Source organism: Jatropha curcas, chromosome 9, assembly GCF_041381405.1.
Source record: "Jatropha curcas cultivar XTBG-Jc1 chromosome 9, XTBG_Jcur_1.0, whole genome shotgun sequence".
NCBI lineage: Eukaryota > Viridiplantae > Streptophyta > Magnoliopsida > Malpighiales > Euphorbiaceae > Jatropha > Jatropha curcas.
The window spans coordinates 25,654,533-25,673,440 of record NC_143159.1 but is presented as its reverse complement, the minus strand read 5'-3'; the positions used below and the strand labels follow the sequence as shown (position 1 = coordinate 25,673,440).

Below are 18,908 nucleotides of genomic sequence, written 5' to 3'. Positions count from 1 at the left end.
TTTTTCTTAGCTCGAAGAGCTATTTGAACTGACTTACTCCAAGAAAGGTAATTTGGCCCTTTCAAAGGTACACTCACCAAACTAAATCCAGGAGCTTCAGAATTGCTCACATAATATGGATCATCTGCACTACTTTTTGTAGTAATAGCTGCGAGAATTTTCGCGAGATCATCTGGGCTCATCATATTGAAATCGTGGATCAAAGAAAGAAAGAAGGGAAAAAAACTGGAAATCAAAATTTACTATCCTGCTCTGATACCATCATGAAGATTAAAGCAGCCAGTATAAAGTTAAATTCATTTATGAAAGAGGAGCCCACTTGAAAGCTACCTCTGTATTCTTTTTATTTCTCTCTTGGTTCTGTTCAAGCTATTATGATTACTTATACATAATTAGTCACAGTCCTAACAGATGAGGAGTGTGCATTAGTAGAGCTATTCTAACGGGAGTTAGGAGAGCTATTCTAACGGGATTACAATACAAAATGCAAATAGTTGCTGACACATCACATATCCGTTATACAGGGGCATTATTGGTAGAGGCAATTGGAATAAAGGAGTCTTTGAGCCGGTTAAAAACACACTATCAGCATGTCCCATTGGTAGTTGAAAGTGACAGTTTGTTGGCTATATATTTTGAATAGACGGCAACCAGAATTTTCCTATACTGGTTCTATTATAGCTGATTGTAAAACTCTATCTGGGAAGTTCTATTCTTTGTCGTTTTCCTTTGCTACAGCGAACCAAGCAGCACATTTGCTGGCACAAGCTGCTAGTTCTATAAATGATTCGATGGAATGGTTTTCAAACTGCCCACAATTTATTCATGATGTAATTTTGATGGATGCTAATAATATTTACAATAAAAAAAATGAATTTTTAATTGAGACGATTTACCTAAAAAAAAAAAAAAAAGGAAAATGCAACGGAAAGCATGCCCATCAAACAGCTGCCAAAAAGAAAACAAAATAAAAATGCATTAAACTATAATAATATTTTAACATAAAAAGAACAAAAAGTTGTAACTACCTCAAGACTCATGGTTTACGTTTTCTTTCTTTTTTTAAGACTTTGGACAACGTTACATCCAGCGCATTTTAGCGTTATTCAACGAATATGAGTGCATAATTAATTAAGGAAAATTCATTTTTATAAAAAAAAAAAAAACCAACTAACTCATAATTCTATATATGAAAATAACAGAAAAAAAAATTAGCAGTATAATTAAACAATAGTGACAGGTGTACCAACCATATTGTTTGTACCAATCATAAACTTAGTTGCTTCCTTGTCTCCATCAACTCCCCAACAACCTAATGTTACTTGCTTCAATTTTAAGATACAAAATTTCTAAAAGATTCCAACAATCATGACTTCATTTATAGGATTAAAATTTAATTATTACGCTCACCATTTCATTTTAAATAAATTTTTTTTTTACACTTCATTTCATTTTTTAAAAACTAGAGAAAGGATTTTTATTTTTCAGTTTTAATTTTAAAAAATTAAAATAGCTAACAACTATTAAAATAACTGATATTACTGAATAAAATCTATTTTTTTAATCTATATTAAAAGATAATCTAATCGTTTATAGGTTGTTAAATGATTTTTTTTTTAAGGTTTGTGTAATTATTTTAATTTTTTTGTTACTTTTGTGACAAAGATACTCAATTTTTATTTTTGTGAGAAGGATTTTTAAATTTTCAAATTTTCACTTTTTTTTTTTATTAGAAAGGGTAAAATGAGAAAATTAGTTAGCCTATATCGATTATTGAAATAAGTTTTAATTTATTGATAAAATAAAATTGTTGTGTTGTAAAAAATGCTACCAAAAAATTTAAATATGGAGTTCGTGGGAGCATGGTAATGATTAGGTGCATGCGGCCCCAAACTTAAAAGTGATTTTTAGATCTACCATCCATGATTTACGCCTTTCTATTAGTGTGGGACATTTTGTCCCAATGATATATCATACATGTCTAAGTTGGTAGACTTTTTTTTTAAGCGACTAATGTATATATTTGCCTTTAACATTTAGGTGTTTAGTCTTGTGATTTTTAAATTTGTGGGGATCTATAGTATTTTTAAAATTATATTTGTTTTGCTAATATTATAGTCTTCGTTTAGTAAAAAAAAAAAAAAAAAAAATGAAACGCATGCATTGATGATGTGTCAAATAAGAATAATAAAATGTCATGTTGGCACGTATCAAATGCTAAAAGAAAAATTCCAAAGTATTTTTTATTAATTTTTTTCTTCTCGTTATTTGTTTTAAGGGTTTAGTTTTGACAAAAAAAAAAAGGCTACAATGGCTCAATTTGGCTACTTTGGTTTTGCAAGTCAATATCCAAAAAATTCTTAAACCTCCAATCTCAATTATCCTGCTATTGTTTCTTTCCTATTTTCAAATCCCTAAATCTAAATCGTTCTTTTAACTTTTTTCTTTTTACTCACCTGAAAATTTTTCAAATGTGAGATGACAGAGCTAATGACAATAACAATGTTGATCATAATGGAAACAACAGCTACAATAATGGAGGTTGGAGTGGTGATTTTAATTTGGAGAATATATCCTGTCTTCAAATTATTGTGTGCTTGTGAGGAAGAAGATCAATCTTTGTACTTTTCAATTTATTAATAATACATGAATACTTTTTCAATTTCTTTTACTCTTAAAATTTCAGATACTTTGGTTTAATCTTGCAATTCTATTTCTTGGACAGAAAATTACAGACCTCATCATGCCCATGTTTCTTAAGATTGCGAAGTACCATGACAGAATAATCCCCCATTTAACAAACATTGGATTTACTTTTCCTAGTCTGTGCTTTTTTCGGAAAACAAATAAATTCTCAAAAGAATAAAAATAGTGGCTAATTGTCGACAAGGAATCAGATTTGACGCTTTTACTCATAAACAACAAACAAAATCTGTTTCTCTTTTACTTGTAATTTTTTGTCGTTGTAAGTAAATATAATTTAATTTATATATAATTTTATATTAATTTCTATTATAAATTATAATATTATCAACAATTTATATTGTTAAAAATTTAAAAGCATTTACAAAATAGAAAGAAGAACATTTTATGAAATAATAAAATAAAAATTCAATAATATAAAACACATATTTGTAATAAAAAATATTACTATAATTTGACAATCAAATGTTCATTAAAATAAAATCATTTGTCAATCAATTTAAATTTAATAAATTTAATATTTTTCGTAACAAACAATAAATCTTATATTATATTTATTCTTTATAAAATAAATCATTTTTAGGAAATACTAATTGATCAAATTAAAAATTTGTTAAAAATAATAATTAAATATATTATAATTCTCACCATATTTAATATATATCTATATAGTATAACTATAATGTAACCAACCAAAATTAGCTAGATTACCTAATTTTTCAATCAATAAAATTAAAATCCTTAAAGATATTGTATTTCTATCGTATTTAAAATATACCTTCTTTAGTATATAATACAATTTCTTAGTTTATATAGAATTTAGATTTAAATAAAAAATTGATGTTTTTAAGTAAAATTAAAACTTAATTTGAATCAATAAAATAAAAAGATATTTTTTTTGAAAGATATTCTTACTATATTTAATATATACCTTATATAATATATGATATAATTTCTTATTTTATCCAATAGAATTTAGATTTAAAATATTAATTTTTAAAATATAAAATTAATATGACCTATCTAAATTAAGTTACCATTATTTAAAATTCTTAATATATTTTTTATCAATCATAAACTTAATTGGGGCGTTTTTGACAACCTCAATGCTCTATTCCCCATTCTCACTTTTTATATATTTAGTTTTTTGGAACTTGCATTTCACATTGTTTGTATTTTGATATTTACACGTAAAGTAAATGTGATTTAATTTATATATATTTTAATTTTTAGTCGTAAATTATAATATTGTTAACATTTATATTGTCTAAAAATCTAAGAGCATTCACAAAAAAAAAAAAAATTGATATTTTATGAAATAAAAAAATTTTAAAATTAATTTTTCTTTTTTGAAAAGAAGTCAAACTAGAAATTTCATTAAGAGGAAACAGTATACAGATATGAAATATAGATCAATATATTTCTATATTCTTATAAAGCAAGTATAATAATAGACCACTCGTATAAAGAATAAAATATACAATTTTAATTTGAAATATCTGATCAAGTTGACAGAATATAGTCTATGTACCACAAGCGATCGCTCGCTTCACTTGTTGACTATTTGTGGTCATTGTTCGACTTCATGATCTTTCTACAAATCTGATATGATTATATTCAAATTTTTTCTTTCTATCAAAGAGGAGATTTACACTTTTTTTTCTATATAACTACCTAAATAACAAAATACCATAAATAAAATCTATGTATAGTGATAACAAACTCAAAAACTGTTAAACGACCGGATCTAATAACAAAATACTAAAATATGGGCAACAATAATTTCAATATATAGGTAATAGTAACTCAAATTTGTATCAAAAGACACAAATTTAAGGATTATTAAAAAAAAAAAAAAAAACAAAAACAAAGGAAGACGAGGGTGGACCAGCTGTGATATTTGAAAAAGAAAAAAGAAAAAGGTTTTAGGTTTTTTTTATTGGAGAGAACAAAAATTAAATAAGTCGTTTACTATCAAAAAAAAAAAAAAGTCGTTAAGAAAATAATATATGTTTAGTACAAAATATTATTATAATTTCACAACTAAATTTTTATAAAAAATAAAATTGCTTATCAACCAATTTAAATTTTCTTAAAAAAAAATTTAAATTTAATTAATTTAATTTCGTATATAATATAATTTCATAATCTGTCTATATTATTAAAATATGAAAAATTAGTATTAGCTATTATAAAAATTAATATATCAATCATTATTTTAGAGTACTATTTATATTTGATATTTTTCTTTTTTTTCTTTTTTTATTTTTTTTTTGCTAAACCTATAAGCACATAATTATGTTATAATTACTTTTTTTGAAAAAAAAAAATTCTTTTAATGTATTCTATGGTTTGCTAATATAAAGTGTTATATCACAATTTTATATTATATGTATATATTTCTGATGAGTTTTATTTTCTATTTATATAATTATATCAAACAATAAGTCTTATAATATATTTCTTAATAAATAATAATAAATTATATATTTTTTAAATAATAATTTAATTGTGGGAAATAATTATAACTAATCAAATTAAATATTTATTAAAACTAATCATTAAACATATTTTATCCTTACCATATCTAATATATATCTTATATAATATAATATAACCAATATGGATAGTCCTTCCTTTTACTCACCAAATTTTTAAATATTGGAAAGAGAGATTCGAATTTGGATTTATTGTCAGATCGTATATGCATTTACCTTGTCTTGGTATGTACTTTACTTACTAAATTAATAAAAACTATTGTAATTAAGAGAATTCGAAGCCGAGATATTTCACTTTTAATAGAATAACAAAAACGATAATAAACTTTTCTTGGATGAATTAGAAAAATAAACTTGATATTATATACAATATAAAATAAGTAGTATTTCAATTAATTTAGGGTTGGACAGTAAAATTAAAAACTCTAACTTTAGCTTTAATCATTAAATTAAAACAACAATACAATCCTCCATTACCATTTTTACCGTTCCTACTATTTTTTTTTTCTAACAAAACAAAATTTAATAATGCCTTTGTCTCCTTTCATTACACGTATCCCCCTGCCTTTCTTCCTTTAACATAAACCAAATTCAACCATTTCTGAAACTAAGCTCATCTCTCTCTCTCAAGAAACTCATCAAACACCTCGGGATCAATCAATGAGGTCCAAAACCCAATCTCCCATTAACATCAAGCTAGCTCTCCTCTGTTTCTTCCTCCTTTCTCTCCTTCTCTTAATAATTTGGTTAAATCTCTCTTCTTTTCAACTAAATTCAGCATCTCCCTTACCAAAAGCCCATTTATCAAATTCAACAAAAGAAGATAAAGAAGATGAAGAATCATCATCGTCGTCGTCATCATCTTCATCATCTTGTCCATCGCTTTCTTTAATTCCAACATGCAACAAAACCCCACCTTCATTAGCCAACGCATTAGTCCACTACGCAACAAACAACATAACACCACAACAAACCTTAAAAGAAATATCAGTAACACTAAGAGTTCTTGAAAAAAAATCCCCCTGCAATTTCTTAGTCTTCGGCCTCGGCCATGACAGTCTGATGTGGACATCACTCAACCATGGCGGCCGAACAGTATTTCTAGAGGAAGACAAAGCCTGGATCGAACAAATAAAAGGAAAATTACCAAGTTTAGAGTCATACCATGTAAGTTACGATACCAAAGTGCACGAAGCAGACGGATTAATGGAGACTGGACAGGGAGAAGAATGCAAGATTGTCAGCGATCCAAGATTTTCAAAATGTCAGCTTGCGCTTAAAGGATTTCCTAGCGATGTGTATGATATAGAGTGGGATTTGATTATGGTGGATGCGCCTACAGGGTACCATGACGAAGCGCCGGGGAGGATGACGGCGATTTATACGGCGGGGTTGATGGCGAGGAATAGAGAGAATGGTGAGACGGATGTGTTTGTTCATGATGTGGATAGAGTTGTAGAGGATAAATTCTCTAAAGCTTTTCTTTGCGAAGGCTATATGACGGAGCAAGAGGGAAGGTTAAGGCATTTTACTATTCCTAGCCATAGGACTCGTTTGGGTAGATCTTTCTGTCCTTAGAAGGTAATTTCTGCTTCTTATAGAGAATATACAATTCAATCTTCAATTTTATCACTTTTGCTTTTAATAATATGTCATGTTATGTGTTCCTTTCTCTCTCTCTCTCTCTCTCTCTTTTTTTGTTTAAAAAAAAATTAACTTTAATAATTTTAATAAATTCTTTAATAATTTTCTTCATTTTTAAGTTAATTTGCTTTTAAATTTTTTGCATCATGTTAATTTTTTTTTTTCCAGTTTCTTAAATTAGAGAAAAATATCAATTTGGAGAATGGAGAAATGGAAATTATATTATTTGTTTGAATATGCAATTAGCAGGGTAAAGGTGTGGTTCTTGTGAGTATGGTATGGTTCTTCGAATGTTGTTGTGAGTTTGCTTTACGATAAGAGTTCCCAAAGCGAATGACATTACCAGCCAATAAATTTTTTTTTTTTTTTTGTTAGAACCAAACATTATTTTTAATTAGTTTGGTACATAGATGATTCCATACTGAATGTAGATAAGCTTTTTTCTTGTTTTAGTATTACGATATGCGAGGGTTGATTCTTGATTCTTTGGTAGGCATGACCCCGCAATGTAGACGGTTCTAATTGGAAAAAAGATGGTCGAAGTGGTTTTGAAGATAGTTTTGGAACCATTCTGATTTCATTTTCATTTCGAATTTAGCTGATTTCATTTTCATTTCGAATTTAGAATCGAAATTAAATAATTTATTTTAAAAATTTTTTTAGATTTATAGTTTGAATAAATAATAATTATAAACATTACTAAACCAATTTAATAAATATTTTCAAATTTTATTTTAAAAAATTATAGTAAAATAAAAAATAAATTAAGAGTTTTTTAAAAACATGTTTTTACAGTTTTAAATCGGACTAACTGATTTTAAATTAAAACTGTCGATTTAAAGTTTCAAAAGATGAAGAACCGAAATCGAATTTTAAATACACAGTTTCAATTATAATTTAGAATTAGAAATCATTAACTATGGTTTAGTGCCGATTTTAATTAATTCGATTTCGATTCTAAAACCGAAACATGGTGATACCTATTTTGTGGCACCTCACGTTGCTGTGAAGTATGTTTGGGTGTGTATTAAATATATAGGATAGCATATTTTGTTAAAATTACCATAATTTTTGTAAAATGTGTGTATTTTTTTTTTTAAAAAAAAAAACAAGGTAAAGGGGATTTTTTTGAATGGATTGATTTCCTATGGAAGATTGAATATACAACATGATTTTGTTTTGATGTACAAGAAAAACAATGTAGGTAACCTATCATATGTTTTGCAAATTGCATTGATTGGTAGGAACTTTGAAAATGTTGAGGGTTGTGAGAAAAATTATAGTGATTTGACCTAGAGGTACCTAAGGGGTCACTCTGAAAAGCAACCTGCTTTTTTCCTCATTCCGTAATCCGTTTCGAATTTTTGGTTGTGGAATCGGGTTGAAGTTGGCTTGGAGGGATTGGTTCCGATTCCACTCCTAGTGAAAATCAATTTAAAATTGCCGGTTCAACCAATGATCTGGACCAATTTCTGTTCTTTGCTTCGTCTCTCTCGATAGTCCAATGACCCTTATATAAACTGATTTCGTTCTAAAAAGATATTTTCTATTTTTACATAGATTAAGAAATAATAGTTTTTTTATTTTTACTTAAATTAAGAAATAATAATTTTAATAATTAAAGGATAATATTATTCATATAATTTTCTTATGATGCTCATCTTAAATAACATATGAGCAATTATTATTTTGGAATAATAAATAAGAATTAATGAGGGTTCATTGAAAATAGTAAAATTTAATAAGAGTATAGTAGATAATTTAAGGATTAATTACAATATAAAAAAAGAAAGCATATTATATTTTGGGACAAATAAAAAAAGAAATGTAGACTGTCTTTTTGAGATGGAGAGTATTTTATTTTTATATTTTGTTAAATACATGAGTTTGCCCTTTCAGAAATGCATAACTTTGTCTCTATTTTATACAGAGACATATTAATTAATTTTGATAAATATATAAACAAAATAGTTAATAAATATACGGATAAATTAATTAATTTTAATAAAATATAAGAATAAAATAATAATTTTTTTATGAAAACCAAAAAATAGACGGAATGATATATAGTAGCGTAACGGAGTCAAAAGATAGGAAAAAAAAAAGTATTTTTAAAAGTATAAGGATAACATCGTGTATTATGATAAAATACAGGTATAAACTCATAATTTTCCTCAAGTTTAATACTACTAGATTTATGATCCATAGGCGTCCAAGATGTGAAACTACAAATGGCAAACCGGCGTTTATAACGAGGAATCAAATATTGAGATAGGCGTTCAAATGTTCGATTTTACGGTGGGACTTTAATTATGATTTTCTTTTTCTTTTTCTTTTATTTTTTTAAAAGGTTTCTTTTTCTTTTATTATTGTTGCAAAGAGCTGCGAGCCACGACTGAAAAAATAATTAAGAAAAAAAAGGATGAAATAAAATAAAATAAGAAAGACATAATTAAATTTACTAAATGCATAACTTGATTATTTATTTTTACGAATAATTTTGTGAGGTGTTTTAACTTATGAATTTGTATATTTCAATTTATAAAATTACATATATTTAATATTTCAATTTGATGTATAATGTATTAGACTTATTACAAAGTTATTTAATAGTTAAAAATATAAAAATTATAATTAAAAATTTAAGCTAATTACATATAAATTGATACTTAGAATATGAAAATTAAAAATTTTTAAAAAATTTATTATTGCTAGTGGGAGAAATTTACATTGTTATTAAAATTCTTAATTTTAGAAGGCACGACAAACAAGACTCTCACAAAATTTAAAATGCCACAATTTTTTTTTATAAAGAGTATATGAATGAACTAATTAATTAATTACGCGTAACTAATTATGGAATTTAAAAAATATGCATAATATTATGATTAGCAATCAAAGCGGGCAAGTATTTACAAATTTTAATCTACTCATATTTATACATGTTCATAATTTATTATCTATATCTGTCCTAAATCCGTTTAAATATCTATATTTTAACCATTTTAAAATTTTACTATCAGTACTCTTTCTAAACCTATATAGATATCTATTGAAATAGTGCCCTATTTATACTTTTTTTTTTAAATTCATTGGAGATTTTTAAGAGTCAAAATAATATTGCGGGCTACACAACAAGGTAGCCCCTTTGGCTCACTAAATTGGTAAAAACAATTGTGATCGAGAGAACTCAAACTCGTGACCTCTCACTCTTCATATAAATGAGAAGACTAGCCACGTCACCACCTGATTGCCTTATTTATACCCATTATAAATGGTAATTTTATTATTTTTATATATGTCCTAATTCCATTTTTGATATATATATCTTTCATTAAATGAACCGAATCGAGACAAATAGTCTAAAATACACCATTCACTTCCACTTGGATAGCCCCCATATTTTTACTTCCTAACTAAGATGCAATTAATTGATTTCTTCTTTGCCAAGTTGGACAAATAAATCTATTAGCAGGAATACTAAAGTGAGAAAAGTATACACAATAGCCGTATTCCATAAAAGCGTTTTAACGCTATTTTTTATATTATTTCGTAATATAGCTTTTCAACGATTTTAAAAATTAAGATAATATTCTATAAAAAATTAATCATAATATTTAATAAAAAATTTTCAAAAATTATCAAGTAAATGCTATAAAAATAGCTACCAACGTAAATATTTTCCGAACACATCCGACGCTACACTTGCTATAGTTTTATCATCAAATCCGTCTTCCGCTGAACTTTCGGTCCAAATCCAATCTTTTTAATACACATCCAGAATGGAACTACAACCGAGAATAAGGTTATCCAAGCAACCAAACACACGTCATATCATATCTCCACCGCGACTCTTATCTCTTCTCTCTCTCCGTAGACTTCACAGTTCTAATTGGGCGGAGCAGCCGCATAACAACCTATAATCGGCGACCGAAATGGCAAAGGGAAAGAAGGAATTGCTGTCTAAAGCACCATGGAGAGGCGACGAAGACGACGAAGCCAACAAATTCAAAGACGCCAAGCTCAAAGTTACCAATCAACCTGGCTCTACTCCCGTCATGCACGTCCCTGGCAAAAAGAACAAAAACCACCTCCCCGACGACGACGATGACGATGATCTTCTCGAACTAGACCCTGAACTACGCTATAGCTTCCAGCGCAATTTTCAGGTTTTAGTTTTGTCCCTAATTATCTTGCCTTTTTAAGTCTTTTCCTTCGGTTTCTTGTTTGACTGTTTAATAATTTGATTAACTCTGCAGTTTCTTCAAAGAGTGTTTAGTATTGATACAATTGTGAAGCCTCTTCCACCTGCTATGGCATACAACGTTTCTCGCAATTTGAGCTTCTTTACTCGAATTTTCACTCAGTTCTTTGGTAAGTATTTTCATTTACTTTATAATTGATTATTTCTGTATTGGAATTTAGTGCATCTAAGATGTTTTCATAATCTATAATCTGAGCAAAGGCTGTATGATTCATGATTCATATCATATATAAATATATTGGCCCGCTATGTCAGTTAGCTTTGATAGTCCTTCTTGTGATCATTGAGATTTGTGTCTCTGAAGCATGGAAGTACTGAGGCATTGAACCTTCTTTCCTGAATGGTTTTGATATACTTTTGAATGGACCTATATTCTGAGAATCGCATACTTGTCTATCCCTTTAAATACGTTTTCTTTAAATGAGGAATTGATTGTTTCATTATCTTCGAACAAAGAACTTCTCTTTTCCATTGTTTTGGTTATTTAATCATTTTTGAAGGAAAAAATTGTTCTTTATAAGTTGTATGAGTCATATGGTTTAGCAGCTTTTACAAAATAACCCATGTATCTGTTGTGTGTTGCTTAATTAATCAATTAAAAAAAATGTCCTTTATGAGCATTTATTAAGGTATTTTGTATCTAACTCCCTATTTGCTAGAATTGAATAATACTAAAGCATGAAGTTCATTTGTGAATGATGGAATATAGTTTAGTTATATTGCATTCATAAAAGTGAAATGAATATTTTTTATTCATACTAAATATGAAAATACGAAATTCCTAATGAATTTTCACAAAACTTTGAGGAATTCAACCAAATGAGGCATAAAATCAGCAAGGTCCTTTATCAAAAATTTTAGTGCTGATTTCATCAGCGCCAAGTATTAACTGCATTGCTACTTGAAGAAGAGCAGGAAAGTGGAGATTTCAGCAGGGTACTAAATTGGAAGTAATTCTCCCATCACGCACCCCCCAACCCCAACACACACACAGACACACAGAAAATGGCCATTACCTTTGCCTAATCATTGTACTTCCCAAATACCATAAAAATTGTGACACTTGTTTGCCATCAGCTGGTTATCCTTGAATTATTGCTCAATCTATTTGATACGACCTCATTCCAGGGATCTGAAACATGGGCACCGAAGAATAGTAGGAAATAGTTTTATTGCTTGTTTTACTGTGCTGGTGGAGTTACTTAACCCATCTGCGAGTATTTATTTGTTGCTGTTAAATAATTTCTGGATTCCATGTGTTGATGCATTTTTATCAGCCAGTTAAACAGAAAGTAGTACGGGTCTCTTTTTCCACAAAAGCATTTGTGCATGTGGTCTGACCCATGCAGTCATGGACATGCATGTTTGCTCACTTGAACACTTCACAATCAGTTAAAAAACTGCAAATAGCTGAATAATTGAGACCCAGAAGTTCACTTTGATATGCTTAGTGTAAAAGGGAAATTTTCAGGCTCTTGCTGATATTAAATAAACCCTCAATTGCTTGGTTTCAACCTTCTTTTTACAGAACTATTTCTTGGATGTATATTTTTATTATTGTAATTGCTGGTCAATTATATCCATATATTGTATATATGTGATTTTTTCTGCTTAGATATATTGATTAATTAGTGTTATTTATGGTACTGCAGATCCTGAAGGTATTGCAAATGCTGGGAAATCACTTGGGTTAGGACAGGAAGAGAAAGCTCGTCGGGTCCGTTGAGAATGAATGATTGAGCATGCCTCTTCCTCAGTTATTGTAATTTTGACTCTATTTGGATCTTTGTTTTGCCAATACTTTATTCAGAATGATTTTTTTCTTCTAAATTCAAGCTCAGAACTCAGTAATTACAATATCCTGAAGGGATTACTTAAATGGGATCTATTTCAGGGGAAATGACAATACTTTATAGAAAAGAATGAAGATTTCACCAGTGCATTTGGATGAGCTCCTATTGAGATTCCTACAATAGCATCATGCCATCATCTGAATAAAACACAATAACCTTGTTTTCCAAGATGCATAAACATATTATATGGATCGCTTTAAGTAGATACATAAAACACAATAACCTTGTTTTCTAAAATTTACAATTTAACAGTAAAAAAAAAAAAAAAAATGATCCTGGTACTCTTGACCTTAATCATGCCATTTGCAATTCACAACTTGCTATAGATAAAAAGCCAGAGTCAAACAAAAGCCCAATAGTCATAACATGCAATACTATTACTGCCTCTATATACGTGTGAACAACAAGAAGAAAAAATTGCAGTACTGTACAAAGGAGTTCAATCTCTGCAGATGATACTATCATTGATTACTGATTCCACATTCTGATAGAAACTTTTGATAATCAATTTCAAGTTTGCTATATGCATGAGACATATCTTCAAAGAAATTCGAGTCTTGATCTTCTGAAGCATTCTGCAGAACCAAAAGAAAAAAAAGGTTCCAGTTAGCCTATCGAGCGGAATCCTGGAGTTTCTGTTCATCGTCTTAAAAGAACTAAATGAAGATGGCAAATAAAATTATAACTAATATAAGTGGTTACATTGGAATCTGGTCTCAAATCAGAATCGAGATTAGGTCCCTCGACGTCAATCAGGGCGGATTTCCATCGCATACTCCTGGGCTGATCACGATGATTCTTCCTTGATTCATCTGAAGTTTGGAGTTCAGTGTCTCTAGGATCTCCAGAGTGAAAGACACCAATTATGCATTTGATGCAAAATGCAATAACAAGAACCAGAAACAGAAAATAACCGGTGGATTTAGTCCGATTATTGAGTAGACATGCCTGTAGAGGTCATTACTATTGATGAACATATAAGAACAAAGAAGTTCGAACACAACTCTCATAATCTGACATGACATTGCAGAAGTAAAGTTAAATATGTTTCAAAATGTCTTACATGTGACAAACCATGGGATGTAAGAAGCATGGTGAAGGCTTTTCGATTTAAGAACCCATCCTGAGATCTTTCTTGTTTATAGAAGATAAAAGACTCTCTTTTCTTGGTCTGATACAGATTGAACCCAGAAGTCATAAAAACCAGATGCAAAATTTATGATGCCCAAGCAAACATGAATCAGTGAAATATTTTGTATTGAAAAACCTGATGTAAAATTAATGGATAATCTTTTTCTTTTCTGGGTAATATAACTAAATTAGACCACAGTTGATTTTCTAAATTCTGCTTACTAATTGAGGGTCTTCCATTCCAAAAGCAGGAATGTTAAGGAGCTGGCCTTTGAAAAGAATGTTCATATCCAATTTATTAGCTGCTGCAATTGAATCAATAGACACTCCATACTGCTTTGAAATTGATTCCACAGTTTCACCACTACCACCAAAAATTATACAACTCCATGATCAGCCATACAGGGCAAAAAATAAACAACCTAGAAACCATAATTATCTTCTATTTACTTATATTTGCAATTCTTCCATAAGTAAGATCCAATTATACTAAAAAGGCATTGAAAGTTGAATCCTAAAAAATGCAGAACATTATTTAAGATTTCCGATTACGGGTTCATTCGGTAAATTAGCACCGAATTAGCTGTTTTGGTGTTAGTTATTAGATAGCTGTCCACAAAATTCTAAAAGAGCTAAACATAAATGTTACGTGGGTTAACTTTTTATAAAAGCTGTATTTAAAAAGCTATTACAGAACAACGCCCTACCTACAGCTCAATCAAATGGAAAGTAATTGCTTCAAACTCCACTATTGAACAATTCTAAATTGGTGAGTCATATTTTATATATATATATATATATATATATATATATATATATATAAAGAATTGGAAGTTACTCTTTGACCACATGAACCAAGCAGTGGTTATTGGAGCCTTGACCCTTTGGCTTTGACATCTCCTGAACATGAAATCTACAGTTCTGTGACCAAAAATTCCCATGCATTAGGAAATTTTTATTAAAAAAATTGAGAACTGAATAAAACCCATTAAGGAGAGTACCTCTGCAAGATCTGTTAAATGCTTCTTGAATGATTTTTTGCTCTTAATCCACGATTTGAAGCAGCAACTAACAATAGTTGGAGTTAAAACTAAGTCTTAAACTCTAATTAAAACAAAGGAAGTGGGAAGTAAGATACCAGTGAGGGAAAGAGAGGAAATTTGTTGTTGATGGTCTGAACAGAGTAAGAGAGAAATGTATTTTCTGCCTCAGCGTCACTTCCATCACACATTAGATTTTGTTTTCTGGCTTAGCGTCAGTTTTGGGTCTCTCTTTCTTTTAACTTTTATTGGCGCTAAAGGCGGACTAAAATTGAAGCAAAATTTTAATTAAGTCCTCCAAATTTTATTTGTTTACTTTTAAAACCTTATATTCCATTGAACGTTTACCGCGATCCCTAAAATTTGATAAAACACTTAACTCGATACCTTTTTTTTTTTTTTTTAATTTTTTTTTTGGGAAAATGTTAATTGGCTTTCTAAGTTTTGGCCTAATTAACACTTGAAGGCTTCAGTTTCCAAAAACCAACTTCGAAGTCCCTAAATTTTAGTTTCGTCAATAGAAAGGTCCTTCCATCCAAAATCAATGTTTTTTTCCGTCAAATGGATGTGGAATTCAGAAAATGCCCTCCTGATCTACTTTTTGAAACTGTTTTTTTCGCTTTCCCTTCTCAATGCAACCAAAAGTATCTCTCTATCTATCTTCAAAATCGAACAGATTATCTGTGCTTATCTACAAATTTTCAGTGAAACTCGCTTAAATTCACCTACCAATAGCATGATTTGATCGGATTGGATCAAAGTAAAAAGAGCTCTTATAAAAAAAGAAAAAGCTTGAATATTAGTTAGAGTTTACTGAATTGTACACCATTACAATTCTATCCTAATTTGATCTTTTTTACATATATACCCTAATTTCACCTTTTAATTACAATTCTATCCTAAAACCAAATTTGAGTTATAATTATTAATAATTTAATATTAAATGTGACATCTTAACCTAAGCTTTCTCTTTTGGCCCCCTCTTATCCCCTCTCCTTTTCATATGGTAAAAGTAAAGAGACTGAGAAAGAGGTACAGACGTCAAAAATTATTAATAATTTTAACTCAATTTGATTTTAGGGTAGAATTGCAACGAAAAAGTGAAATTATGGTATAGACGTCAAAAAGATAAAATCAGGATGTAATTGGAACAATATCTTAAGTTGAGAGTATTTTAGTAGTTAAGCCCTACATAACTGGTTGAGTTTTTCTCTAGTTAGTTGTTGATGGATTTTTTAAAGCCGGGATGATATGCTATGCATGGAGCCCATAATATAATTTTTAACAACTAATACCAATTGAATTTGGAAAATAATATAAAGGTTACAATTATTATAAAAAATATAACGCGTCAATTGATATAATTAAAAGAATTGATCAAAATTATAAATTCTAAATTTAAAATATTTGTTAAATACTTTGGCGTCAATAAATAATTTATCAATTCATGTATAATTAATTAAATTATAAATTTTGATTTGTTTATTTGATTGACCAATTAAATCATTTTAAAAAGTTGCCAACTAGATGTGGTCTAGTTCTTCTTTTCAGTAATACGAGGAGTGCAAAGCCTCAATTGAAGTCCAATCGATAAGGATTTTCACCAATGTAGTGAGTTAAAGGGAATGGTATCTCTATTGTATATCCGGTGTGTTATTTTGGTCTATACGAGGCCTATTAATAAATAAACAAAATCATTTTTATTTAATTCTAAGAATACTTGGTGTTGCCTCATTTTTCTTTCTTTATTCTTTTTTCTTTAATGTGTTATACACTTAATTTAATTTATATGAGGATAAATAATTATTTAATTCTTAAAGATTCAATTTAATTAATAAATTCATCATTTTTTTTTGAAAAACGAGTTAAATAATTTTATAATTTTTAAATAATCAAATTATGAAAACATAATATTATATTTTATATTAATTAATTGAATTTTATGTTTAATATTAGTTTTAGTCATTTTTAATTTTTTAAGAAATTATTTAATATTTATAAATTTTATATTTTCAATTGTAGTAAAAATTATATTTAAAATACTACATCTAAAAATTCAATTGAACCCTGCCTTCACCTATCAAGTGACCGCTCCGATTCTCAAAATATTGTATGATACAATACATAATTAAGTCCTTTAAAAAATCTAAATAATTATATTAACGTTAATTACTGATTAATTTACAAAAAGTTCAACCAAGAATAGAAAAATTAGTGCATAAATATTGAATAACATTTAAAAATTATTTGTAAACATAAATAGAAATTTTAAGAGTTAAAATGTTATTTAGAAATATAGACATTTAAAATATATAAAATCAAAAACATTATTATATAAATATATGTGTCACAACCCGATTCCATGGGCCGGACCGGCACTAGGGCCCAGGTAAGCTTAAGGCCCCCGAGGCCCGTAGTAAGCCTGAAACACTAGAATCTATTATCTCGGTATAAATTTCAACATTCAGCCCATAGGATTATGAAAAATAAACCTCAATATTTTACTAAATCTCGGCCCAAATTTATCAGCTACAACATTCCACAGCTCGAGCCCAATTAACAATGCATCACATTTATAAAAATAAACGATTAAAAATATACAAATCCTACAACTGCGGAGTCACTAACTGTTTGATATACATAGCCTTTTATACATACAGTTACATAGTAAAATAATTTTGGAACTAGGGAAAATTTCTTTTAGTGCCCTGCGTCGAAGAAACGTAACCTAAATCGAATTAAAGAGAATCTGACTTCCTGAAAAATTAAACAAGACACATAAATTTTCTAAGGAGTAATAATTATTGCACAACACACGCAGTCACACAAATGTGTAAATGTATCAATCTAGTCATCCGACTAGTTATATGCTCACGCAGCCAACCACACAATGGCACATCACCAGCACTCACAATCAGTAACAACTTCATATAATCAAATCACGTGGAAATTAGTCAGTGGAGTCACCGAACCCCCGATGAGCCGTCCTCCCACATGGCTCATCCTCTCACATGTGCACCAGGGAGCCGATCCCCCATACTGGCCGACCGGTCTAATCCTCACTTGACCAGCCCTCTCATTGTTTTTCTATCCTCTCTTTTCTTTTTCATACCAATAGGAGGCAACCCGGTGGTCTCCATCCAATCTAGATCATCAAGCGCTCACAACAGGAGGCCACCCTGCGGGCTGCGATCAAATCTAGACTGTCCGGTGCGCAACGACGAGAAGCCAACCCGTGGTTAACGGTAACGGTAACGGTAGGTGCACACGGGGGCGCCGATCTCCCATTTACCAGGCTAACGGTAATCATATTGGATCCATATAACGGTACGGTCTCACAGTCCCATGGTGACCCACTTCATCCCAATTCCACACAAACAAAGCACATCAATATCACAACACAATTAATCAAACATTGCAATTAAATGCAGACATATTAATCAATTAGACATCGTAATGCGATGCACAATTAAACATCCAAAATTAATGCAAATAAATAAATAAATAAATAGCATTAACAATAAACAACAATAATAATATAAATAACAATAATAACAACAATAATGAAAATAAATAAATAAAGATGTGAATGATTAAATGAATAATAAAGATAATAATTAATCAGAGCCCTATATTTATTATGTACCAAATCATAGAACTAATCTAAATAAGACTTATTAATTATGTTATTAATCAAAATTTATCTAAGTTCTATCGAAATTTCGGCAGTACCTCCCCTAAAAATTGGACTATCTACCTGCTCAGATATCGCAAT

The 18,908-nt window shown here is 29.1% G+C and overlaps 3 protein-coding genes across 3 annotated transcripts; 2 read left to right on the top strand and 1 right to left on the bottom strand.

The window, feature by feature from the left end:
• Positions 1-5,750: 5,750 nt before the first annotated feature.
• LOC105638297 (glucuronoxylan 4-O-methyltransferase 3) lies at positions 5,751-6,868 on the top strand. Its single transcript, XM_012222091.4, has one exon. It carries the CDS (start codon positions 5,862-5,864, stop codon positions 6,777-6,779), a length of 918 nt encoding a protein of 305 aa, XP_012077481.1. The 5' UTR covers positions 5,751-5,861; the 3' UTR covers positions 6,780-6,868.
• Positions 6,869-10,664: 3,796 nt separating this feature from the next.
• LOC105638276 (zinc finger/BTB domain protein) lies at positions 10,665-12,939 on the top strand. Its single transcript, XM_012222069.4, has 3 exons — positions 10,665-11,014; positions 11,105-11,219; positions 12,762-12,939. The coding sequence occupies exons 1-3, from the start codon at positions 10,781-10,783 to the stop codon at positions 12,833-12,835; spliced, it is 423 nt and encodes a 140-aa protein (XP_012077459.1). The 5' UTR covers positions 10,665-10,780; the 3' UTR covers positions 12,836-12,939.
• On the bottom strand, positions 12,761-15,372 carry LOC105638287 (uncharacterized). Its single transcript, XM_012222080.4, has 7 exons — positions 15,232-15,372; positions 15,095-15,161; positions 14,932-15,014; positions 14,316-14,457; positions 14,026-14,133; positions 13,665-13,910; positions 12,761-13,537 (listed from the first exon to the last, which is right to left on the bottom strand). Exons 1-7 carry the CDS (start codon positions 15,315-15,317, stop codon positions 13,424-13,426), a joined length of 846 nt encoding a protein of 281 aa, XP_012077470.1. The 5' UTR covers positions 15,318-15,372; the 3' UTR covers positions 12,761-13,423.
• Between the last annotated feature and the right edge of the window lie 3,536 nt (positions 15,373-18,908).

Coding starts and splice junctions, on each gene's coding strand:
- LOC105638297 (XM_012222091.4), top strand. CDS start 5,862: ATGAGGTCCAAAACCCAATCTCCCATTAACATCAAGCTAGCTCTCCTC.
- LOC105638276 (XM_012222069.4), top strand. CDS start 10,781: ATGGCAAAGGGAAAGAAGGAATTGCTGTCTAAAGCACCATGGAGAGGC. Junction 11,015..11,104: donor GCTTCCAGCGCAATTTTCAG/GTTTTAGTTTTG, acceptor TTAACTCTGCAG/TTTCTTCAAAGAGTGTTTAG. Junction 11,220..12,761: donor AATTTTCACTCAGTTCTTTG/GTAAGTATTTTC, acceptor ATGGTACTGCAG/ATCCTGAAGGTATTGCAAAT.
- LOC105638287 (XM_012222080.4), bottom strand. CDS start 15,317: ATGGAAGTGACGCTGAGGCAGAAAATACATTTCTCTCTTACTCTGTTC. Junction 15,162..15,231: donor TTCCTCTCTTTCCCTCACTG/GTATCTTACTTC, acceptor AACTATTGTTAG/TTGCTGCTTCAAATCGTGGA. Junction 13,911..14,025: donor CATCCCATGGTTTGTCACAT/GTAAGACATTTT, acceptor TGACCTCTACAG/GCATGTCTACTCAATAATCG.